The sequence below is a fragment of the Rhododendron vialii genome, chromosome 13a (genome assembly GCF_030253575.1).
Source record: "Rhododendron vialii isolate Sample 1 chromosome 13a, ASM3025357v1".
Classification (NCBI taxonomy): domain Eukaryota; kingdom Viridiplantae; phylum Streptophyta; class Magnoliopsida; order Ericales; family Ericaceae; genus Rhododendron; species Rhododendron vialii.
Genome location: NC_080569.1, coordinates 8,355,070 through 8,378,617, shown reverse-complemented (window position 1 = coordinate 8,378,617; position 23,548 = coordinate 8,355,070). Strand labels below are relative to the sequence as shown.

At 35.0% G+C, this 23,548-nt stretch overlaps 2 protein-coding genes across 2 annotated transcripts; one reads left to right on the top strand and one right to left on the bottom strand.

Annotated features, from left to right (window-relative positions):
* Positions 1–5,828: 5,828 nt before the first annotated feature.
* On the top strand, positions 5,829–9,914 carry LOC131314379 (uncharacterized). The gene is made up of 4 exons (XM_058342973.1): positions 5,829–6,549; positions 7,195–7,573; positions 9,363–9,485; positions 9,732–9,914. Exons 1-4 carry the CDS (start codon positions 6,145–6,147, stop codon positions 9,806–9,808), a joined length of 984 nt encoding a protein of 327 aa, XP_058198956.1. The 5' UTR covers positions 5,829–6,144; the 3' UTR covers positions 9,809–9,914.
* Positions 9,915–22,476: 12,562 nt separating this feature from the next.
* LOC131313843 (copper transporter 1-like) lies at positions 22,477–22,857 on the bottom strand. The gene has a single exon (XM_058342344.1). The coding sequence runs from the start codon at positions 22,855–22,857 to the stop codon at positions 22,477–22,479; it is 381 nt and encodes a 126-aa protein (XP_058198327.1).
* Positions 22,858–23,548: the final 691 nt, after the last annotated feature.

Genomic DNA, 23,548 nt, shown 5'->3' with positions numbered 1-23,548 from the left:
GTGGAATATATATACATTTTCTAAAAGAGATTCAACGTAGGTTTACTTTGAGAGCCCAAATTTGTTGGATTAGATTGGGCCTCCATTTGGAACTTTCTAAATGAAAATGAAGATTCAAACTACATAGATGATGTCCTATGATGTGAATTGTCATGTGTTACTTATCGCAAATAGAATAGAAAATATCGTCACCACATAATGTTTGTCACTCCTTGTCTTCCGACTACTCAACAAAAAGGAGTGACGAAATTCCGACCGCACAATTTGCCGCTACGTAAACAATTGGAAGTACCACGTAGATAACGCCTACTCCTGGGAGTCCGATTAATTACTCTATAATGGTTGAGTGGAATAGTCAATTGGGTAACTAAATAAGCAGATAAACGCCGCGGCATGTGCTTGTCTTTTCAGTGGGTAGATTAATGAAAACTTGAAAAGCCAGCAGTATTGCAAGTGACTATGGAAATGCACCATTCCAGGCCAGAACGTGTGCATGTGCATGTGAAACAGAGACAGATCGAATTGATCAATAACAGAGCATTAGCGTTTTGAAAACACTTTTATCAAACAGACAGATGATCCAAATAGGAAGACAATTTGCTCTTGTGGGCCAACAAAAACCCTCTCTCATGTGGTTCATTTAGCTAAAATCTAAACTGGAAAACGATTCTTCATGTGAGTCAATAATACCCTCTTGTTATGTGGCTGATTAAAATAAGGAGACGGGTTTTGCAAAAGAGGTAAAAAAGAAAAAGAAAATAGCCAATTGTATGGGCCAATTACCTAGACTGACCCGTAATTTTTCTGTTTTTTCATCTGCCGAGTTTCTTTGATGAGATTTGAGCATATCCGATCCAAAAGTTATTTATTTTACCAAGGCCATAATTGGGCCCAATTGGTGTCATGGGCTTGGCCCAATAGATGTGGGCTTGTCTCAATAGATGTTCTCTTGCTTGGCTTCTTTGTCAATCTTGAATTTGGGTCTCGGATCGGATCTTTACTCCGTTAGTTTTTATAACAATTTCAAAGATTATAAAAAAAAAAAATCGTTGATAAAAAAGAAGAAGAAGAAGCCGCCATAATTTGGCTAAATATAACTCCAATAAAACCATCTTCAACTCGAAGTTACATCGATAGTGATTTTATAAATTTGTCATGTATTGTGCCACATTTGTTGTAACGACTTTCTATCCGATCGAATCGATCACACCAAAAGATGGCTCAAACAAATTTTTTATTTTCACCATCTCTTTTTACTTCTAGGAACAACATTGTCAAATGTTGGTGTGATACCAATGGGCTCCTGTCCCAGATGGTAAATTAAATAACAGTCAATGACATGTTTTGATAATTAATACCCGCTAAGGACATTTTCAACATTACCAAATGTTCTTAGCATATTCTTGGCGGGTATTAATTATCAAAACACGTCATGAGCTGTCATTTTCCCAATTCTAAAACTTTTTTTGAAACAGCATGGTAAATTCTAAAACTTCCTGTGAACTAACATACTAATAAGAGTATCCACAATGCTATAATCAAAAGTAAAAGATTTTTAAAGTTAACAATTTTGGTGCAAAATATGGCTTACAATGCTATAATCAAACTTAAAAATCTCCTTAGAAATCATCAAATTTTAGGCTTTGGATAACCAAAACTAGTAACCTTTTGACAATAATCAAATTTAACAGACCGTACATATTCTCAATCAAATATACCAATTATTATATAAAAATGTTCTATCTCTCTTCCCTTTTCCTCTCTCTTTCTTTTCGAATAATATTTTCAAAAAAAATTATTTTACTAAAAATTATTTTTTTTAGAAAACAGTTTTTTTTTTAAAATAGTTTTTTTTCCAAAAAAGAAAGTTTCAAAAACTATTTTTTATTTCTAGTAAATAATTTTTATTAGTTTCAAAAATATTTTCTACTGTTTACGGTTTTTAGTTTTTTGTAGTTTGAAAAGATAATGTACATTGTTAATCTTAGCAATCTCTTAAATGAATAATCAAAAGCTGATGTGGCAACTTTTGGTTATCAATTTTTGATTATAGCATTGTAGATACCCTAACACCCCGCTGATGTATACGATGATAAAAAAATAAAATAAAATACTAGTGTGATAATTTAGTATTCAGTTCCACGAGACCTATCTCTAATTTTGTGTATACATCTTTATAGACAAAAATAATAATAATAAAACTCTATTAATGAATTAACTAAGAATTAAATCTCCAGCTTTATTGGGTTTGATTCCATCTATCTCCCACGATTCGTAATTTTAAAAAAGAAAACAATAAAAAGTCTCTTCATCTCTCCCTCCCTCCCATCGATGCATCTGTAGGCATTTTTAAAAAGAAAAAAGAATTAAAGAACTTACAAATTTATATATATATATATATATATATATATATATATATAGGCACAAAGAGAGATATTCATTGGGGAGGGAGATGAGTGGTGGGAAGAGACTAGAGTGAGAACCAAAAACGTACGAATATAATTCTTAATTGAGTCTTCTTGGTTGGGGGACCAATCAAAATCCGGTCCGGTGAGGTTTGATTCACCGGCCGCAACTCTAACCGAATCTGATATTTTAACCGTTTGCGTGGCAAGCCAAAAAATATAACTTGTATTTCATGGATGTCCATTTCGCGAAGTTCGCTAGGCGTTAAACAATCAATTTCTACATGATTAATATCACAGATATTGCTGTGTCACCCGCAGAGAATTGTTCCCAATATTCTTTGCAATCATTTTCAAGTAAGATCTTTTACCACTATAAAAATACTAACTTTCCGTTCTCGTAATTTCTCATGTCAGTTAATTTTCCGCTAAAAATAAAACAGTTAGGTTTCCATTTGATTGGCATGATACAATGAAAACGAAGATGTAGTTTTACCCTTACACTAGTGATTAAGGGGCCGTTCGGCTAAATAAGTCAAGTGCCTTATTTTTTTTGTCTTTATTCAAAAAAAAATTCGCATTTGTTAGTTTTTCGTCAATTTTTTGAGATTATTGTTTCGTCATGACGAAAGGAATCTAAAAAGTAAAAAATTAAGATCGAAACCTAATTTTTTTTAATAAAGACAAAAATAAGCCAATGAGCCAATTTTTTCGTCTTTATTAAAAAAAATAGATTTCGATCGTAATTTTTTACTTTTTAGATTCCTCTTGTCATGAAGAAGCAATAATCTCCAAAAAATTGACAAAAAAGTAATAAATGCGAAAAAAATTGAATAAGAACAAAAAAATAAGCCAAGTGGCTTATTTTTTGGTTTTGTCTTTATTCAGAATAATTTATTCAATAATTCTTATGCAGAATAATATTTTGGTTTTGTCTCTATTCAATTTTTTTTTTTTTTTTTGCATTTGATAGTTTTACACCAAACTATTATGTAATATGGGTGAGTAACGACAAGAGGAATCAGAGAAATAAAAATAAAAACTTTTACACAACTTTTTCTTTGGATATTTTCCAAAATACAAGTGTAAAAGTTAAATTTTTTTACTTTTCCAATTCCTCTCGTCTTTGTTCACTCATATCACATAAAAGTTGGTATAAAACTAACAAATGCAAAAAAAAATTGAACAATGACAAAACCAAAAAATTGTGATACATAAATTAATTACTATCGTGAACGGAGTGACGGAGTCTTGTGGTACTATTTGTTGAGCTTGGCCATTTATGGCATGTTGCTCTAATTAGTTAGGTGATGTTTGGTTCCAAATTTTCTTACCGGTATTGTATTAATGTAATTCTCTCTATCCGTGATTCAGCTTTCCCAAAATAGTAGGCCAAATGGTCAACAGCGTTGGTTGGTAGTGTTAGAAGAAACAAACCCCTTTTGACGAGCACTGTTTGTAGCTGTGGTAGGAGTGGAAAGTGAAGGGCCAAACAGTGCTTTGTTTCTTTAGATTATTACAATTACAGCCCCACCATATATTTGAATTAGCGATGTCAGTCCTTCTATGATTTAAAATACAGCTGCAATCCATAACTTCACAAAAATACTAAGTTAGTCAATCGTCTCGTGACCCAAGGGCTATTACTCTTTCCTAGCGAAATATTTTAGAGTAAACTGCCCAATTTGACCACTACTTTACCACCCATCTTTACCATTTAAAGTATTACTCATTTAATACGAACGACCACCATGTCACACCCCTAAGACCACCTACTGGTGCACTACCATCGTAATCACCACCATACCAATCGTCGCATATTTTTATTGTTGCCTTTGTAATTTAACTACAACCCTATTTTCTTACCAATGGCGATTAATTTAGTTGTAGTGAGTGTAGGGGTTGGGGAGGGTCATGGATGATGGTTAGGCGATGAGGGGGGCTCCAAAGGTGAAAAAAAAAAAAAGGAATAATAATTAGCAAATTGGGTGGTGTGGAAGAGGTGGGCTACGATTGCAACGATTATTGGGCTAATTGGTTAGATGATGATTATTGCGAGGAAGAATGGCAACTTGCTTGTTGGTGGTGACGATGATTGGTTCAGTATTACAGGCGCAACACCTAACAAAAAAGGAGGAAGGGAAAGAATTAGAGAAATCAATTACATTTTTTATGATTTAGAATAGGTTCATGTTGCACACATCCCTTAATGTTGATCCTTTTGGAAGTTTCAACTTTTCAAGGAAACATATTATTGATTGCTCTTGTATTTAAATTTTAAGAAAATTATTTCCATAATTACTTGTATATTCTACCTTCTTTGCAACATTTATGATTACTCATAAGGAATACTTTTAAAAAATTTACTTTCAATTTTCATAGGTTAAAAACATAAGTTTAATTAATTTATCATACCATTAACACCTTTAGCTACTTAGCTAGGTGTGGTTATTCAGTGGCTTTGGAGCACCGTCACATGACGCTCCATAAGTTTTTTCCATTAGACATTTGTGTAGGAGCTAAAAACTTTTTAGTTAAACATACACAAACATATGATGGAAAAGGCCCTGAAGTATCACACAAGGAATAATACAATAATTCAATAAGTTTAGAATTAGTGTGTGAGTCCCACCTCTATTGTGAGTGTATGTGTAAATATTTGTGTCTTTGTGTGTAATGCAAAAATGATAAAAAAATGGTTATTTCTCAAAATACTTGGGTAAAAGTAAAAAAAAAATTACTTTTTTCAATCCTCTCTTCGAGGCAAATTATTAACCCCCAAAAATTTAGCGCAAAACTAATAAATATGAAAAAAAATTAAATAAAGACAATTTTCAAATTTAAGTTTAGTCCAAGAGAACTTACACGTACTGATGAAACGTATCGGGGGGCTGTCGGTGTAATTTGCACGAACTCTATTGATACGTAGTAATCCCTCCAACAATTGCCAACAAATGGCAGGTGAACAGTATGCTCAGCTGGACAAATGTACGGCCCAACTACTAAACCCAACACACGCCGACTTTAGACTCAGAGAAGATATACAGAAAATATTCAAATGTAGTACAAAAATATTTTATATTTTTGAATTTTTGCGAAAAGCATTTGAAGTCGACGGATAGAGTCGTGCGCAATACTTAGCACGAATCTGAATCACTCGTTGATATGTGGTCTACGTACTTGAAATGAACCTTACATCAACGTGTGATCCTGATTCGCGTTAAACGTTGCCCATTGAATATCTTCTCTTCAGTGATTAATTATTCAATTACCGTGAGGTAAGTTAAGGATATAATTGGACCACACGTCGATGTGAGTTTCACCCCAGGTGCGTGGACTGCGAACTACCGTGGGGTCCAGAATCTTACCCAACGTTACCACGGCATTGAATAATTTCTGACTCAGACTCAACCCACCCACTACGTACCTGGGTCTCTCTCTCTCTCTCTCTCTCTCTCTCTCTCCTAAATGTCCTTAAATCACGAAAAAATTCCTTGTAGCTCACCATCTCTCTCTCTCTCTCTCCTAAATGTCCTTAAGTCACGAAAAAATTCCTTGTAGCTCACCATCTCCTTTCTCTCTCCTCCTAAAATACTTATGCAATTACTGTGTGTCTTCTTCAATTAGAAACCTCCCATAAAAGTTGGAATCTTCAAAATTCCACTTGGGTTCTTTTTCTCTCACCCCACTGTATAAATAAACTCCACGGTCGCACATCAATCGGGCATCCGTTACAAAAATGGCTCTTAAATTCCACGAGCGAGAGAGGTTGCTCAACGACGACGACGATTTCTCGGCGAATCGGATCAGCATCACCAAGAACGGGTCGAGTACCGACTTGATTTCAAACGTGTTTGGTTCGTCCGGGTCTTCTTCGTTTTCGGGTTTGAGCTCAGCGTTTGGATCGGAGCTAAGTTCTACTGAAACAGAGAGCGAGGAGGAGGAGGAGGGGGACGACGAGTTCATAGCTGAGTTGACTCGGAAGATGGCCGACTACATGCTCGAAGAAGATGACGGAGAAGCGCTCGATACACCCACGGAGCACCATGGTGAGAAACTTCAGAGCACACTCAGTAGAGGACCCACTTCTGTCCCTAAGCATAACTTTCCAGCTTCTTCGGATGATCATTCACGAGCTGTTCATGTAAGAAGATTCTTTTTATTTTTATTTTTCATATCATTCACGAGCTGTTCATGTAAGAAGATAATTTTTTTTGTTTTTCCCTTCCTGTTATTGGTTTTTATTTTCTTGCGAAAACAGAACACTTGCATATTGTGGTGTTTTGCGAGATTTTTTTTTTTTTTTTCCAAATTTTGAGATTCTAGCTTTTCAAAATCAGTTTGAAGTTTATTAACAAAAATTCTAGATAACGGATTCTCAAATTTTACGAATTCTAAAAAAGCTAAAAAAAATGAATTAAATTCTCAAAATTACAAAAGTTAGGTTTGAATGGCTTTTGAAATTCTGCAACATAAATTCTTAAAAAATGAATGAAATTCTCATAATTTTACAGCGGCAACAAACATGTTTTGTCAACTTCAAATAGAATTCGGAATCCAAAATCTGCACAAAAATCTGAAGCTAAAATCTAATGTCAGTATCCACAATTATCGTAAAAACAGGTGTAAACACGTCCACTGAACTGGGTTTGGAGAAATATTTTCGGGTTCCTATTTCAAAAATTCGTTTTTTATAACTGAGACGGAGCCAGAAATTTCACTAGATAGGAGTGGAGCGACCATGTATACGAGCTAAATCCGAACTAATCCTTGCGGGATCTAAATACAGGTTTATAATCTGGAGAACCAACCGTCGGTGAAACACGGAGGAGGCACTCTGAGTTGGGCAGGACGAGTGAAGGGGGCCGATTTAACTCAGCAAGTCGAGCAAAAGCATAAAAAACCACGCAACGTGCAAAACAGAGGTAAAAGATCAGCTGAAGCCGGAGGTGGTGGTTTCTGGTCACCGGCGGCGGGAGCTTGGCCAACGCTGCAACAAAGTCGGCAGTTACATAAACAGAAACAGCAAGTGCGTTCGGGTTCGGGTTCGGGCATGAGTGCCGTTTTTCTTGGAGGATCCGGTTCAAGAAGTACTACTGGATCTTGTGGTACAGGTGTGTTCTTGCCGCGTGCAATTAGCAACCCGCCCGAGGTCCGCAAAAAATCAGGTATGCCCTGAGAAATTTGTACTCTAATTAGGATAAAGTAATTAGGATTAACGAATAATAAAAAATAAATAAAAATAAAAATCTGTACCATAATTAAAGTAGGCATAAAATAAATTCTTAGAAAAATGAGTAAATGACTAGTATTCCGAGGAAAGGAAATAGTTATTCATATTTATTGAAGACATACAAATAAAGTTTTTTTTGGAAAAAAATGATCCTTATCACCACCTTTTAAGTTTTATCCTTTTTTACTTTCACGTGAATATAGCAATAAACTGTATTTTGGTATTTACTTAAATCCGTAATAATTTTATGTGTGAAAGTGCCTTAAAAATAAAATTTCTAAATCAAGGTTCGAATCTGAAGGGGTACATAACTCACTCCCTCTTGAGGTTACTCCCACGGTTTAGGGGGATTTGGAGACCGTGTAGTGAGCAAAGTTTCTACATGGTTGTAATGAACTATTCAGCAGTCCAAAAGTATTTTCAATGGTTCAGATTAAATAAAAAACTCTTTTACGGAAGAAAATAACTCTTTCCAGAATAGTTTTTTTTAAATCCGAACTGTTGATTGCTGAGATAAACGGCTGAGAAGCTCATTACAACCCTGTAGCGACTTTGCTCACTACAGGATCTCCAGGTCCCGGCTTAAGCTCGATAAATTACCCTGTACATTTGGGATGGGGAACTGCATATACCCGAAGGATTGGTCGAGGCAAAATGTTACAGACATCCTCGATAAGCGAAAAAAGAAGTGCCTTTAAAAAATTTAAAAAGTGCATCAAAATTGATACTAGTACTATTTCTTTAATCCTTCTTACCTTATCGATAATCAATGAGTTATCACCGGCATAACCGTGCATGAAATTTCCCCTACCAAATAAGGATCTACTTATGATTATATTTGCTTTAATTAATTATTTCATCCGTCCGGATTTAATAGTCATTTTTTGAAGTTCGTGTTATTTTTTAATCGATTATATCTTTCAATTTATAATATTTTACGTGATTTCGAAAACATTGTATGATAGAACTAATCGAAATCTATCAAGTAAGGTCCATATTCGATATGAAATTCATTATGTACTCAAATATATAATTCATTTTTCAGCCAATTATAATAGAACTAAAAATAATTAAATTCGAACGGAGGGAATATTTGCACGAATCATTTTGGTTTCCCGTATGAGTGATTGTGGTTTGGCTGAATCTTGAGAATATTGCTTTATTTGGTATATCCATTGGCCAATCACAACCGAGATAGGATTAAAAGAATCTTCTCCCGGTTCCCCCTATCACAAGAAGACAGAAACAGGAATATCGCTCGCTGGGGTCCACCATGTTGATTTATAATAACTAGAACTATATCTCATTTACTCCAATTTGAACTCGACAAAAGAGAGATGGAGACATCTGACTGAAAAGAAAAAAAATGTAACGCAACTTGACAATTATTATTATTATTATTATTATTTTATTTTATTTTTATTTTATTTTTATTTTATTTGTAAAATTGCCTCCTCATTTTGATTCTGTTTCAATCTAGACAGCTCGACAAAATGATTTTAATGAATGACAATTCAATAGTTTTCCACTTTCCGAATTAAAAGCACAAATATACCGTGTCGGATCATATGTGTTGTATGAAGATTATCACATAACGTGATTTGTATCGTGTAACACCACGATATGTGATTTCTTTGAATATTTACTTGTACTGTATAGATGGAAAGGTATATAGATTCGAGACGGACTTTGTTTTGTTGATATCATGTTTTCATGATGATCAGAATGCTCGACGGTTCTTATCCCTGCAAGAGTAATCCAGGCCCTACAACTCCACTTCGAAGACATGAATGCTCGGTCTCAGTCCAAAGGTTTTGCTAGTTTCGCAAGCCACCCATCTCAACATGGTACTTTTGCTTCTCCGCCAAATTCATCTAAGCTTTTATTTATTCAAGAGTGAATTATGATTAAGAAAACACATTTGAGTTCTATTTTCATTTTCTAATATAGGATTAGAGGGGTGACGAGACATATAAGTGCCTATTTAGTATCCAACATGGGAATTAGCTAGTATTTTGAGGAGGATAATATTAGATGGTCCTCGTCCTTTTCGAATTATCTCTCTCCTCATTCGCCGTTGATATCTTATGCAGATGTTGCGAAGGCACAGGCCACAAATCCGAATGTGGACCATAACGAGATGGATCTTCCTCAGGAATGGACATATTGACTCCACCAAATCATGCATTATATCATCCTCGGGTTAATTTTAATGTCTGTTTTTAGTATAGAAGCTTCACCATTGATTCAAAGGAAAGAATCAATAAAAAAATAAATTGTCTCTGTCTAATAATGGAATTCTTGGGAAAAAGTGGAGCTGAAAGAATAATGGATGCAGAATAAGATGTCTGCATTTTTTTTTTAATTTTTTAAAAATGTAAATTAGCTAGGTCAAATTAAAGTGATGGTTGTGGTTGGAAAGGATTGATTTTGAAATCCATGTCGTAGTAATATTCTAGTCGTCACGGCAATCAATCACTATCAGGGGTTGCTTGTGTTAATGGGAAGTACTGCGTAATCTTTTTCATTTTTAATGTTTGATAATAAAATGTTCAAATAAACTTACGTGAGATACTTCGATTGATATTTCTAAATTTTTGGCGTCATTCACATCGAAAGTACATACTACCACAACTACATAATTTGGTGGTTTGGTAAGCTATCAATTCTTCTCAGGATATTTTCTTATCAATTCCTCGAAGTTGCTTCGGAAAAGCAACTACTTCGAGGAATTTATATTTGACTAATTTGTGTTAATTCACGAGTCTCGTTCACTTCTTATGCGAATCCTCATATCTTCCTCTCTTCCGCTATTCCGAACACGCATAGCTTATCTCCCCTCTCTCCTCATAGAGTGTGAACATAATGTAAAATTAGCAATCAAAGTGACTAATACCAAGATCCTCAAATAACTTGGCCCATGCATATTCAATTGCAATTTTTTTTCTCAATACTTCTAATTTTTATTACATTGCCGGCCCTTCATTTAGATAGTTAATTGTTAATTTGTACCTTCATTCTCCGTGACAATAATACTGATTAAAAGGTCAAAATAAATAAATGAAACCCAAAAAAAAAGACTTCAACTGCGTTTATTTATTTCTAAATTCAAATTTTTCTTGTTAAATAAAATGTTTTGTTTAGCATTTCCAGTATGACAAAATGAACCAAATTAGTTGGTCCGTTAGATCAGTGGCCTTTCCTACTTGAGTACTTCCCATAATGGAATTGCGGAACTTGTAGTATAAAATTACTCTTCCGGAGTGAATCAGTCAACGCGGTTTCCTATTACGTTTTTAAACGGATCCCTTGCAAGCAATTAGCAGACGATGGTGAAATACGTCTTTATCATTTGAAGGCATATTATATAGACGTGAGATATCGAAAAAAGAAGTGTGTAAAATTAATTAATTCCATATATGTTGCTTGTCTTCTAAGAATCTCAGATCGATGGTCTCCTTACTGGAAACTGCTGATGATTCAATGAGATTCCTTCCATTTATTTATTACTACTTCACTACTGTTCTTTATTATAATCCACGTTGCGTGCAACATCACAATAAGGCATAGTTTGGATGCATATAAATATACTTGCTACATATTACAAGGAGATAACACAAAACTTCTAATAAGGCGCTCTTAACTTATTAAGTTAAGGACGTCCCCTTTCCGAACTAATTTAATGTGATTTTAAGGGTACCCATTAAAAAATCAGCAAAAAAAAATGATCAAGAAGGAGCTTAATCCGAGCAGTTTTTGTTTGTTTTTTACCGAACGGTTCAAATAAAAACTGCTCAAATCAAGCCCTTCCCGGTCATTTGTTTTGCTGATTTCTCGTGCGTACCGTTAAAATCATGTTCTAAACACATTGAGCGGCTCGAATTATCGAAAGTTGATCGAGAAATGGGAGAAAAAGGGACGTCCGCATGTTATTTAAAATGAGGACACCCTCATACGAAAGGGACCAAAAACTGCTCGGATCAAGCCTTTCCCGGTCTTTTTTTTTTTTTGATTTCCTCATAGGTACTCTTGAAATCATGTTCTGAATATATTGAGCGGTTTGGATCATCATATATTGGTTGGGAAAGGGGACGTCCTTAACTTAACAAGTTAAGGGCTCCCTTACCTGAAGTTTTGTGTGTGTATATGTATATACAGTAAGCTTCTAATGCGAACCTCCGCATCTAAACAAAGTGCAAACCACCCCATTTCTCCCCTTTTCCAATTGAATTTTGATGATCTAAACCGTTCAATGTGTTCAGAACGTGAGTTTAAGGGTAGCCGCGAGAAATCGGCAAAAAAAAGGACCTAAAATGGCTTGATTTGAGTAGGTTTTATTTGAACCGTCAATAAAAAATAAACAAAAACTGCTCGGATATAACCCTTCCCGGTTTTTTTTTTTTTTTTGCTAATTTCTCATGGGTATCCTTAAAATCACGTTCTGAACATATTGAGCGGCTCGGATCATCGAAATTTGATCGGAAAAGGGGAGGTCCGCACTTTGCTTGGATGCGGAGGTCCGCATTAGAAGCTCTCTCTCTCTCTCTCTCTCTCTCTCTCTCTCTCTCTCTCTCTCTCTATATATATATATATATATATATATATATATATATATAAAATCAGAAAATTGACTTTAAGTACCTGGCAATTATTTCGACGTTTTCAAATTAAATGATCATAATATAACGATATATTGGTAATGACTTAGAAAGGGGTTTGGATAGTATAATATATAAAATTAGAAGGCTTGATCGGTTATCTACCCGATCTACAAACTAAGCAGAAATATGACCCCGCACTCTCAATGGCAAAGCGCCAAAGCCAAATCTTTATCCGGGGGGCCGCACTCAATAGCATAAATTTTTATCCAAAAAAATGCACCTTCATTATTATTGTGCTTTTACTATCTTCCATGTAAAGTACATTATCTAAATTGTTTTATTTTTTTTTAGTAACTAGCTAGAAAATTCCCACAAGTTTATATTTGGTTATGCTTATGCGAAAAAGACGAGATAAATTTATTTGAACTAAAAGACCACGCATAATTTTATGAAGTTATACGATTTCAGACCCTAATTTCTTATTTGTATTCTACTACTATTTCAATATAATTGAGCGTAGCCAATATGCACGGAGCTACCGCATATGCGGGATCTTTTGAAGGGTCGATATATGAATCTGGACCCTTACTTATGCAAACAGAGAGGTTATTTTTTAAATCAAACCCATAACTTTCAAGTCACGATGAAACAGTTTTACCAAATATGGAAACGTCTCGATCGGGCTCTGCTGGCCCCGACACCCCACCACTGCCGGCCGCACTTCTCCACGATAATATCACTATTAAATGAGATTGCCATTAGTTTTCTTAAAATTTACAACTAAATAGTACTCTAGGTTCTTTTTTTTAAGATGTGCATGGTGTCATATAAATTGACAACCTGACAAATCTTGACACAGTTTTCCAAATTCTAGTTCGATGGTTCTCTAACCAAGTTCTATAATGTTTCAAAATCTATATATTGACAGCTTACTCTCTCTTTTCTTCAAATATTTGTATTTTAAGGGAGAATTTTGGAAGAGTCCATCGTCTTCTTTAGAGATTTGGTCTCGAAATGGAGGTGAGATCTCTATTTTTGGAGACTCAATCTCTAAAAAGAACAATGGATTTTTCCGAAATTCTCTCATAAGGTACAAAAAAAATTAAAGAAAAGAACGAATAAAATTACAATTTTTTTCTAAATATATATAGAAATTTAGAGCATCGGCAGTGGAATAAGCAAATGTGAATAATTAAAACATGCCACATCAGATTTTGATTATCCATTTAGAGGTTACTAAAGTTAGCAATGTCAAATCCCACATTAGTTATTTTTTGTCCATAATCAAAATCAATGGGCCCTCCAGACTTTTTCCCTTCATTTCACGCATATTTTTTGAAAAAACTGTTTTTGAAGGAAAAAAAAACAGTTTATGTTAGAAATAATTCACAAAAAATAATTTTTCAAAAAACACACACTTTGTTCATTTAAAAACTGTAAATACAATTTTGAAAGAATTATATTTACACAAATAGTTTTGAAATTTTAAAAACTATAAATACATTTTTTTAAAAACAGATTTTGTGTAAAAAACAGTTTTCTATAAAAGATTTTTGAAATTTCAAAAACAGTTTTTTGAAAAACACACTTTACTTACTTGTAGTTTCAAAATTTTAAAAAAAATTATTTTTTGTAAAAAAAAAAGTTTCTGAAAAAACAGAAAAAAAAAATCTGAAAGTTACAGTTTTTTAAAATTATTTTTTGTAAAAAAATTATTTTTTTCCCAAGTTGGTACCATCCTCACACCACACACTGACACACGCAAACGGACAAACACAACATAAAAAAAAAACAATTCTGGTCAACTTTGCACTAGCTAGAAACTCCTAAAACTAATAATGCGGGGTTTTTTTTTAATCTGAAAAACTAAAATAATGTGTTGGAAACTCAGGAATAATGCAAGTGCCGTGAATTAATCAAACAGTTCACGTCCGGAAATGCAGGATTATTAAGAGAGCACGTTAGAGTATCCCAATCCAATAGGATGCATGGTCAAGATCTAATGCTCAAACTCTACTTTATATACACGCGCACACACACACTAGGCTTCTAGCACTCATTTACACTAGAAACTTATTCACGGTTCTGTTGTGTTCAAATTTTTACAGCAGAAATCGATTGCGATCGTTCAAATGTGTTCTAGACGGTCCGGATTTTAATAAAAAAAATTCCTGAAAAGATTTAACTCTTCCCTTGAAAAAAAATTTCATTAACATCCGAACCATCCAAAACACTTTTGAACGATCGTAATTAGCTCCGTAAACAATTATTCACGGCTCAACCATTTAAAAAGATTTTTTTCTATCTCTAGAATAATGAAGTGTAGCCTTGCAGTTGACACCTAATTGTTGACATTCTTCACGCATTAAAAAGGATGACTTCGACCCCTGAAATAAAATGAACGAAGAAAACAAAAAATCGAGATTGATAGATTAGCGCTCTATACCAATAATTGAGGGCATGATAATTGATAAGTACACAGGTCACCAATATTGATTAGGGTCGTAATGGAAACTGGGAATGGTGCTGTGCAGGGCGTGTGGTGCACCATCTGAGTCAATCGTTCGACAATTCAACGGTCCAGATTTTACTTTCACCGTGTAGCATCTAAATCGTTCATTACCGAAATAAAATTTGAACCATTGTATTGCCGAGCGAACGACTCGGATGGTCCCGCATAGCACCATCTATGTCGTATCTCGGCAAGATTATCCCGTGTCATATATCTTTTAACCATTCGTATATCTTTTATATTCATCGTGCCGTGTAATTTTTGATCCGTGTCATACTGATACGTCATGTTAGCTTGTCAAAATAAAAAAATAATTACAGTCAACATTACCATATGTATCAAAGTCATAAAAGTTGTTCAGCAAACTAATCCCTGTTTTAGATTGATTTCTCAAAAAAATGTTTACTATGGGAATTTTTCAATGCGAAAAACTTTTTTACGGACCAACCCGTAAATAGAGTTTACGGTGCTTAATCGTGCACGTCTAAAAGTGATTTGGATGGTCCGAATTTTAAAAAACTAACTATTCTCGCGAATACTTTTCGCCAGTAGGTTATCGCGGCAGCTGGCGGCAGTGAGCGGAGGCGGTAGTGGTAGCTGGTGGTGGTAGTCCACGTTGAACGGTCGAATAGATTTGAAGCTCATGATTAATTTCTTCATAGATCTGGGTCGGCGTTGGATCGATCCGTTGATTCCCCCACGACTCGTGATTTCTCAACAGTTTTTTCGACACACATCCGAAGATTCGTGATTTCCCACATTTTTTACATAAAATCTTTATGGGCAAATTTCACTGACCTCCCCTGAGGTTTCTGACACGAACAGAAACCTCCCCTGAGGTTTCTGAAATAACATTGCCCTCCCCTACTTTACCCGACAATACCAAGGGACCCCCCTGCCGTTACCTTTCCGTTAGAAAATGGATGGAAAAGGTGATGTTGTACTATACTTTTTACAATACCTATACTACTCTCATCAAACTCTTAACCCCTCTCATTTATAAAATATAAAATACAAACATTTCTACACTTTGCGCTCATTTCACTTTGAGATTTTGTCCTTATTTAAAAAGATTCATATTTGTTAATTTTCTGTCAAACTCTTGTGAATTATTGGTTCGTCTTGATAAGAGGAATTGAAAAAAGTAAAAAATTAAGACTTTTACCAAATATTTTGAGAAATTCAATATTTTGGGTAAAAGCAATAAATTTATACTCTTTTGATTCCTCTCGTTGAGACAAACCAATAATCCACAAAAATTTAACGCAAAACTAACAAATACGAAAAAAATTCAAATATGAACAAAAACCAAAAAGCCTAAAAAACCCCACAAACAAGCCCGCACGAAAAAAAAAATTTGTGGGTTTGTTTGTGGGATTTTTAGGCTTTTTAGTTTTTGTTCATATTCAATTTTTTCATGCAGGCTTGTTTGTGGGATTTTTAGACTTTTTGATTTTTGTTCATATTTGAATTTTTTTCGTATTTGCAAGTTTTGCGTTAAATTTTTATAGATTATTGGTTTGTCTCAACGAGAGGAATCAAAAGAGTATAAATTTATTACTTTTACCCAAAATATTGAATTTCTCAAAATATTTGGTAAAAGTCATAATTTTTTACTTTTTTCAATTTCTCGTATCAAGACAAACCAATAATTCACAAGAGTTTGACAGAAAATTAACAAATATGAATCCTTTTAAATAAGGACAAAATCTCAAAGTGAAATGAGCACAAAGTGTAGAAATGTTTATATTTTATAATTTATAAATGAGAGGGGTAAAGAGTCTGATGAGAGTAGTATAGTACAACATCACCTTTTCCATCCATTTTCTAACGGAAAGGTAACGGCAGGGGGGTCCCTTGGTATTGTCGGGTAAAGGAGGGGAGGGCAGTGTCATTTCAGAAACCTCAGGGGAGGTTTCTGTTCGTGTCAGAAACCTCAGGGGAGGTCAGTGAAATTTGCCCAATCTGTATTTAGCTGAAAGAGTCATATTACTTCTCCAACCGTTGTTCAAAATTTCGTTAAACATGTCTAGTTTGGGGTTCTCGGATTTGAACGTAGTACAATTCGTATATTTACGCTGTGTGTCAGTATCGTATTTATGTTCGTCTTCGGTTCGTTCAGTAAATGAGTCCAACTCAAAAGGAACTGAGCTTGAGATAACTCTAGCTTGTGTAGATAAAGCCCGTATCTTATGTATGAGTTCAGCTCATCTATAAAGGCTCACCATTTATTACTCGAACCGCGAGCTCAAGTTCTTCCAAATACTGATCGATCGAGCTTGAGTTCGGGGTCAAATATTTGGGCTCGATTAGAGTCCAGTTGAACTCGAGCTCGGTAAATTCTAAACTAGCTGAGCTCAAACACCATAAAACTCGGCTCAACTCGTTTGCGGACCTTGCTAGCTAGCTATAAGCCCCAGTTGACACCTTCGTATAAGTAGAGTACATATCCAAGAGATTAGTTTCAACCAGCCCCGTTTGAATTAGGAAGTGCAGCTAGCCAGTTCGAACCAGAAAAGTTGATACTAAAACCAAAAAGAATAATAAAATACGTCTAAAAATTCTTACGCGTGCTGATTTTAGGTTTATACGTATGCCATTGAACAACAATGGCGGCTGGTAGGTTTTCGTTAGAAGAGAATTGGTTTGTAAATTGGCACGGCCGGGATGACCTTTTTATACACACTCACACTCACACACATACTTATACTATGTATATATAGAATAGAATTGGCGCATCATGATAATCAGCAGTTTTCTTTGACATTTGAGACCTACAAACGGACTGCTCTTGTACGTCATTAATATATTCTAGCTTACAAGCTTTCAATAAATCATCCTTTGTCATTTTGATGAAGACACTCAGACACAGAGAAAATGTAACTCGTTACTTCTAAGTTGAGAGAGATTAGGTAAAATATACACTAGCTAAGCCAATAGTACTCTAGTGGTGCAGTATCTATCGTCTCGACTCACGGCTCGATCACTTCGCGTACGACAAATGCAACATAACTCAATTGGTTAATTAATTTACTAAATCTTGACGAGTTCTTTTAACTTATAAAAAAATTTGAATTTTTTCTTGAAAGAAATACATTATTTTATAGTCTTCGTTTTGCGGACCGGACAAATATTATGGGATAGAGGGAGTAAGTAGTAGTAGACAAATGGTACTACATAATTAATCAGCATCGATAAAGCAGCCTAATTTACATTCAGATTGCCCACGGGTTTGTAGCCCAATGACACTTTCTCATCTCTTCGACATAAAAGATGAGAGTTTGATTCTTGCCAAGAGCTCGAGCACTTATTAGCAGGGACGGATTTACACGGGGGCACGTGTCCCCACTCGAACGCGTGCTCCGATCCCACTCGAAATTAAAATAATTTTTTTATATTTTTGTAGAAATTAGCATAATTATGAAAGTATACTAATATATAAACATACACACTTGCATAGGTCCGAATTTCAGAAGAAATAAGAGACATCCATCGGATCAAGGTGGAAGTAAGAGAGGAGCCTGCATACTGTGCTTTCGCAGAAGACTCCTTCTAGTCGTAGTTGTTGACGATCCTTTACTCCGGAGGCGGTCGAAGACTTTGCGAAGATCGACTAGATGGTCTTCTTGTGTTCTGGATTTGACAATCATGTCTATATCTCGAAAAATGAACATATAGAATTAGTTTTACGTATGAATTTCATCATATAATGCATTTATATTTGTTGCTTTGCGAATTGTTTGTCTATTTGGAGCTAATTCTTTCTTGATTCTCTTTATTTTTAATCATCTGGGAGAAATATTTTAAAATAAAGTCATTAACAAAATTAGCTTGATTATTCTAAAACTTGTCGATGTTCATTTATAACATACTTTAAAAAATTTGTATAGGATTTTGTGCTCATTTTTACCTAATTTAACTTAAATACGCGTTATAAATTTTTGGGAAAAAAATTGAAATAGTCCCTGTAGTTAAGTATTTGTGTCAATTTGATCCCTGTAGTTGTAATTGGCTCGATTTATACTCTGTACTTTTCATTTTGTTTCAATTTGGTCTAATTACTTACTTCCGTTAGTCCGCCGTTAGTCCTTTAAACAACAAAATCATATGGCCCCCTTTTTTGGGGTTAAAATAGACTCGTTCGGCTAAATAAGCCAACTGGCTTATTTTTTTATCCTTATTGAATTTTTTTTCGTATTTGTTAGTTTTTTGTCAATTTTTTTGGGGTTATTGCATCGTCATGACGAGAGAAATCTAAAAAGTAAAAAATTATGATCGAAATCCAATTTTTTTTGAATAAAGACGAAAAAATTGGCTTATTTTTGTCTTTATTCAAAAAAATTAAGTTTCGATCTTAATTTTTTACTTTTTAAATTCCTCTTGTTATGACGATGCAATAATTTTCAAAAAAATGACGAAAAACTAACAAATACGAAAAAAATTTGAATAAGGACAAAAAAATAAGCAAGTTGGCTTATTTAGCTGAATAGGGTTACTCATTCTCCTCTTGCCATAATATACCTCTGAACCAAAACACAGCTCATTCTTTCATTCTCCATTGATAAGGAGGCACTTGGGAAGAAATTGGGTTATAATTTTCTACGAAAAGTGGCCTTCGAATTTAGCATTTTCATGATCAGCCATAAGGCATCATAACCACTGATATTGTCTACATGTTCAACTTGTGGACAAATACTGAGATGCCTTATTATTCTGCATAGTACTGAAACTGCATATAGAACTATATCCAAAAGTCACAACATGATATAGATCCAAAAGTCACAACATGATAAATAACCATGTCCAAAAGTCAGAATATTATATAAACTCAGTTCCAAATTTACCATGTCATAACCTAATACATAGACATAACAAACCACTCAGATAGGTTACAATAAACCTAACTTAACAGTCCAAATGGTTATAAAAAATAGTGCCTTGTCATTCCATTTATTTTCCTACACTTGACCCATGCATTGATTCATGACTAGTAATATTGAAAAATAAACCTAAGCCAATTTTTTCGTCTTTATTAAAAAAAAATGAATTTCGATAATAATTTTTTACTTTTTAAATTCTTCTCGTCATGACGATGCAATAACCTCTAAAAAAAATTAACGAAAAACTAACAAATACTAAAAAATTTGAATAAAGACAAACAATAAGGAAGTTTGCTTATTTAGCCGAACAGCTCTGTTTTAACCCCAAAAAAGGAGGCCATATGATTTTGCTATTTAAATGACTAACGGAGGACTAACGGAAGTTAGTAATTGGACCGAATTGAAACAAAATGGAAAGTACAGAGTGTAAATCGAGCCAATTATAACTACAGGGACCAAATTGACACGAGCACTTAATTACAAGGACTATTACAGTTTTTTTCCCTAAATTTTTATAGTTAGTAATACATGCCTTAATTTTGTATGATCTTAATGTGGTTGACTAAAAAAATAAACTTTCGCTGTTATGATTAATAGGTGCCCCCACTAGAATATATTCCTAGATCCGTCCCTGGTACTTAGTGCGGTGGTTAACACTAGTAGACTTGCCCCACCCGTATACTGCTTAATGATATCCCTTTCCCATTCCCTTACGAGGCGTAGGCTAGACATCTACAGTATATATATAAAAAATTACATTCAGATTTTTCAAAAAATAAACAAACAAACAATCACGTAATTGCCTTTGATGTTAATCCTTTTTGGAAGGTGTACTTTATCCATTTTCTTCACATTCCCTCATGATACATGACTTTCACAAACCCAAGTTGAAAAATTGGCAGTCCATAATCAACCTATGAAACGGAAGAAAAAAATAAATATTAAAGGAATTGGTATTGGTAAATGGCAAACACCTCGAGTTTTTTAATTTGTATTGTATATCTGTTAGAGTAAAAAATTAATTAATTAATTAAAAAAGGTTATCATATGTTTGTCCCCTCCCACAAAAGAGCCTTTAGTCATTAAAAAAATTCATTGTATCGAAAATTGTTGTTAAAAGTATTATTCATACAAAGTTGTCATATTAAAAGTTTTTCCCAATTAAATTAAGACTTTTTATATGAAGGGCGGTCCAAATCCAACGATAAGATCTAAGATTCGAATCTCAAGGGATGGACCTATGGTGAATTCCATAACTCATCCCCTTGAGGTTACCCCCGAGCTTAGGCCCGGTAGTTACCTTGGTACACCCTCGAAGGGGACTGTATGTGCCCGAGGGATTAATCGAGGCAAAACATTTTGGACACCCTCGATAAGCAAGAAAAAGAGAGAGAGGTTCTTATGTTAAATTAAACCCATGTGGTACTGTATATACATTTATATGTTCAATTGCTCTAAACTCTAGACCTTAAAAATTTACAAGAATGCTACAGCTACGCACAAACACATATACCTACTCACTTTCAAGATATTAACGTCTTGACGGACGGCCCAATGTAGTCAGTCGTTACACGGGCTTGGGTTTTCGCCCCTTGGATTAAGGTTACAATGCGTCCATGATTGGCCCAATGGGCTCCATCCTAAGCCCAGATCGAAATGTGTTAAATGGTCGAGACTTGAATGGTTAGATGGGCTTCGGACATGGAGGCCTGCTGTGACTTCAAGATGGGCTCCATCCTAGGCCAGAAATTTTGACCCCGCAGCGCTTATGCACGAGAAGATTCTCTCTCTGTAAAAAATCAAGTTGAACAAACATCAATAGCCAAATTGTTCGAAGTAAATTATTCTCGCAAAAGCGAATGGCAGTATGATTTTTCCAGATCATGTGGTTACCGATGTTGGATTGGCTTGATTTTAATTACAAGCATGCTCCACTTGTCGGGCTCCATATTTAAAAATAGGAGGAGTACTGTTCTGATTATGCTTATTTTAGACTCAACATGAAGCTCATAAGCATGTACACCAGCAAAAGGTATTTTACCTACTCAATAATCCACTTTTTTTATTTTACTTACTCAAATCTCTCTTAATCCCATACAAATCTTTTCTATTATACCTCTTTATCCTTATAAAATATACTGTAAAATAGAGAGAGACTGAGAGAGGAGTAGAGAGAGAAGAGGGAGTGGTAGGGAGGAGAGAGAGGAAGAATAATAATTTAATGGATTGATGATGAATAATTCCTCGGTATGTTTGCTGATCCATGGGAGCCAAATGTATTTTTCCTACATAGTAGCTACTCTGCTACAGCCTCCTTTCTAAGCTTTAGCTCTTTAATCTTTATTTTACCTCAAAGCATCCCAATACCGATACTGGTGTACATGCCCTAAGAGGCACAACATGCTCTCTCTCCAAGCCCCTTTTGCATGTTCTATTAATTCTTGTGTCGGGCTGGTCTAAATGAAACTTTGTCCTAATTTTAATTGGACATCCGTAATTATCGAATGAAGCGGTTTGTTGGGCCGAATAAGGGGTTATAAGAGAATAATGGAGCGTTTATTTTTCAATTTTTACATGCCGTGAATGATCTGAAAAATATGCAATATAGATCTTATTTGATAGATTTCAATTTATTCTATGATACAAAGTTGTCGAAATCATAAAAAATACTGAAAGATAATAAATACAAAATAGACAAAAGGAATAATGTACAAACAAAATGAGACGGAGGAAGTAATTTTCTAATCCCTATAGCCCGAACGGTCCATATAATTCGAGTCTGGGCAAATGGTGAGGCCACGGCCGCGGACACCTAACCCAAGTACTACATATTCCACACAGTTGATCAGCAATTCAGTGGAGGAAGATCTGTAGGCTTTTGATACACCCCAATTGTCTCCGATGTACGGAAAACCCGACTACCAAATAGCAAGAATCCGGCAGAAAATCCAGCCACGGCGGCCAGCAATATCCCAACGTTGCAGGACATGACCAACAGCATCACCAAGTAAGCCAGTCCGATCCGGACTCCGTACAAGACGGTCTGCATGAGCCCGGCGACGATGTCGTTTGTGACGGCGTTGATGAACCGGGTGTGAGAGAGACATTCCACTAGCAACGAAAGCAGAAACACCGAAATCAAGTCTATTAAGTAGGAGATTAGACTCTCTTTACTGTTCTTGCCCCAGGTAAATGTCATGTGGGAATTCATCATTTTCTGGTGCATCATTGATAAATTCTCTGATATGATTCTCTCTCTCTCTCTCTCTCTATCTATCTCTCTCTCTCTAGATGTCTATATATAATTGTATATAACGTTTGGTATGGTAATATGGTAGTACATTTTCTTTGGTTCAAATTTTGTACTACACAAAAACTTGGTCTGTGTAACATCACAAGAACGAATGGAGGAGTACTTGAGTGGTTTGTTTGTAGGAATTGATGTTGATATATCCATTGAGGAATTCGGACTTCGATCATCAGGATTGATGAGAGAGGATTTACTTGTGCAATTAAACAAGGTCATGGGAGAGTGAGTTTACTTTTTGAAGTGTACTACACACATTGTTTGCATGTGGTGTAGTACAAATGGAAGGCTCTCTCTGTTCATGAGTGTGATTTGTGGTGAATTGGGTTGGAGGTGGTACCCACTACGCCCCATTATATGGAGAAAATTTTCAGTGCCGGATGGGCACATGCCACGTGATGCCGAGCAAGTATCTCGGTCGTCCAAACGTATTTTGAACAGTCCAGATCTGTTTGGGCTTAAGGGGTGTTTAGATAATTTTACACTAAAAAATTACCCAAATAAATTTGGACCGTTCAAAACACGTTTGAATAGCCGAGATCGTACTCTGCACCACGTGACCCGTGCCCACCCGGTACTGAAAAACTTTTCCATTATATCAGTTTTTTCG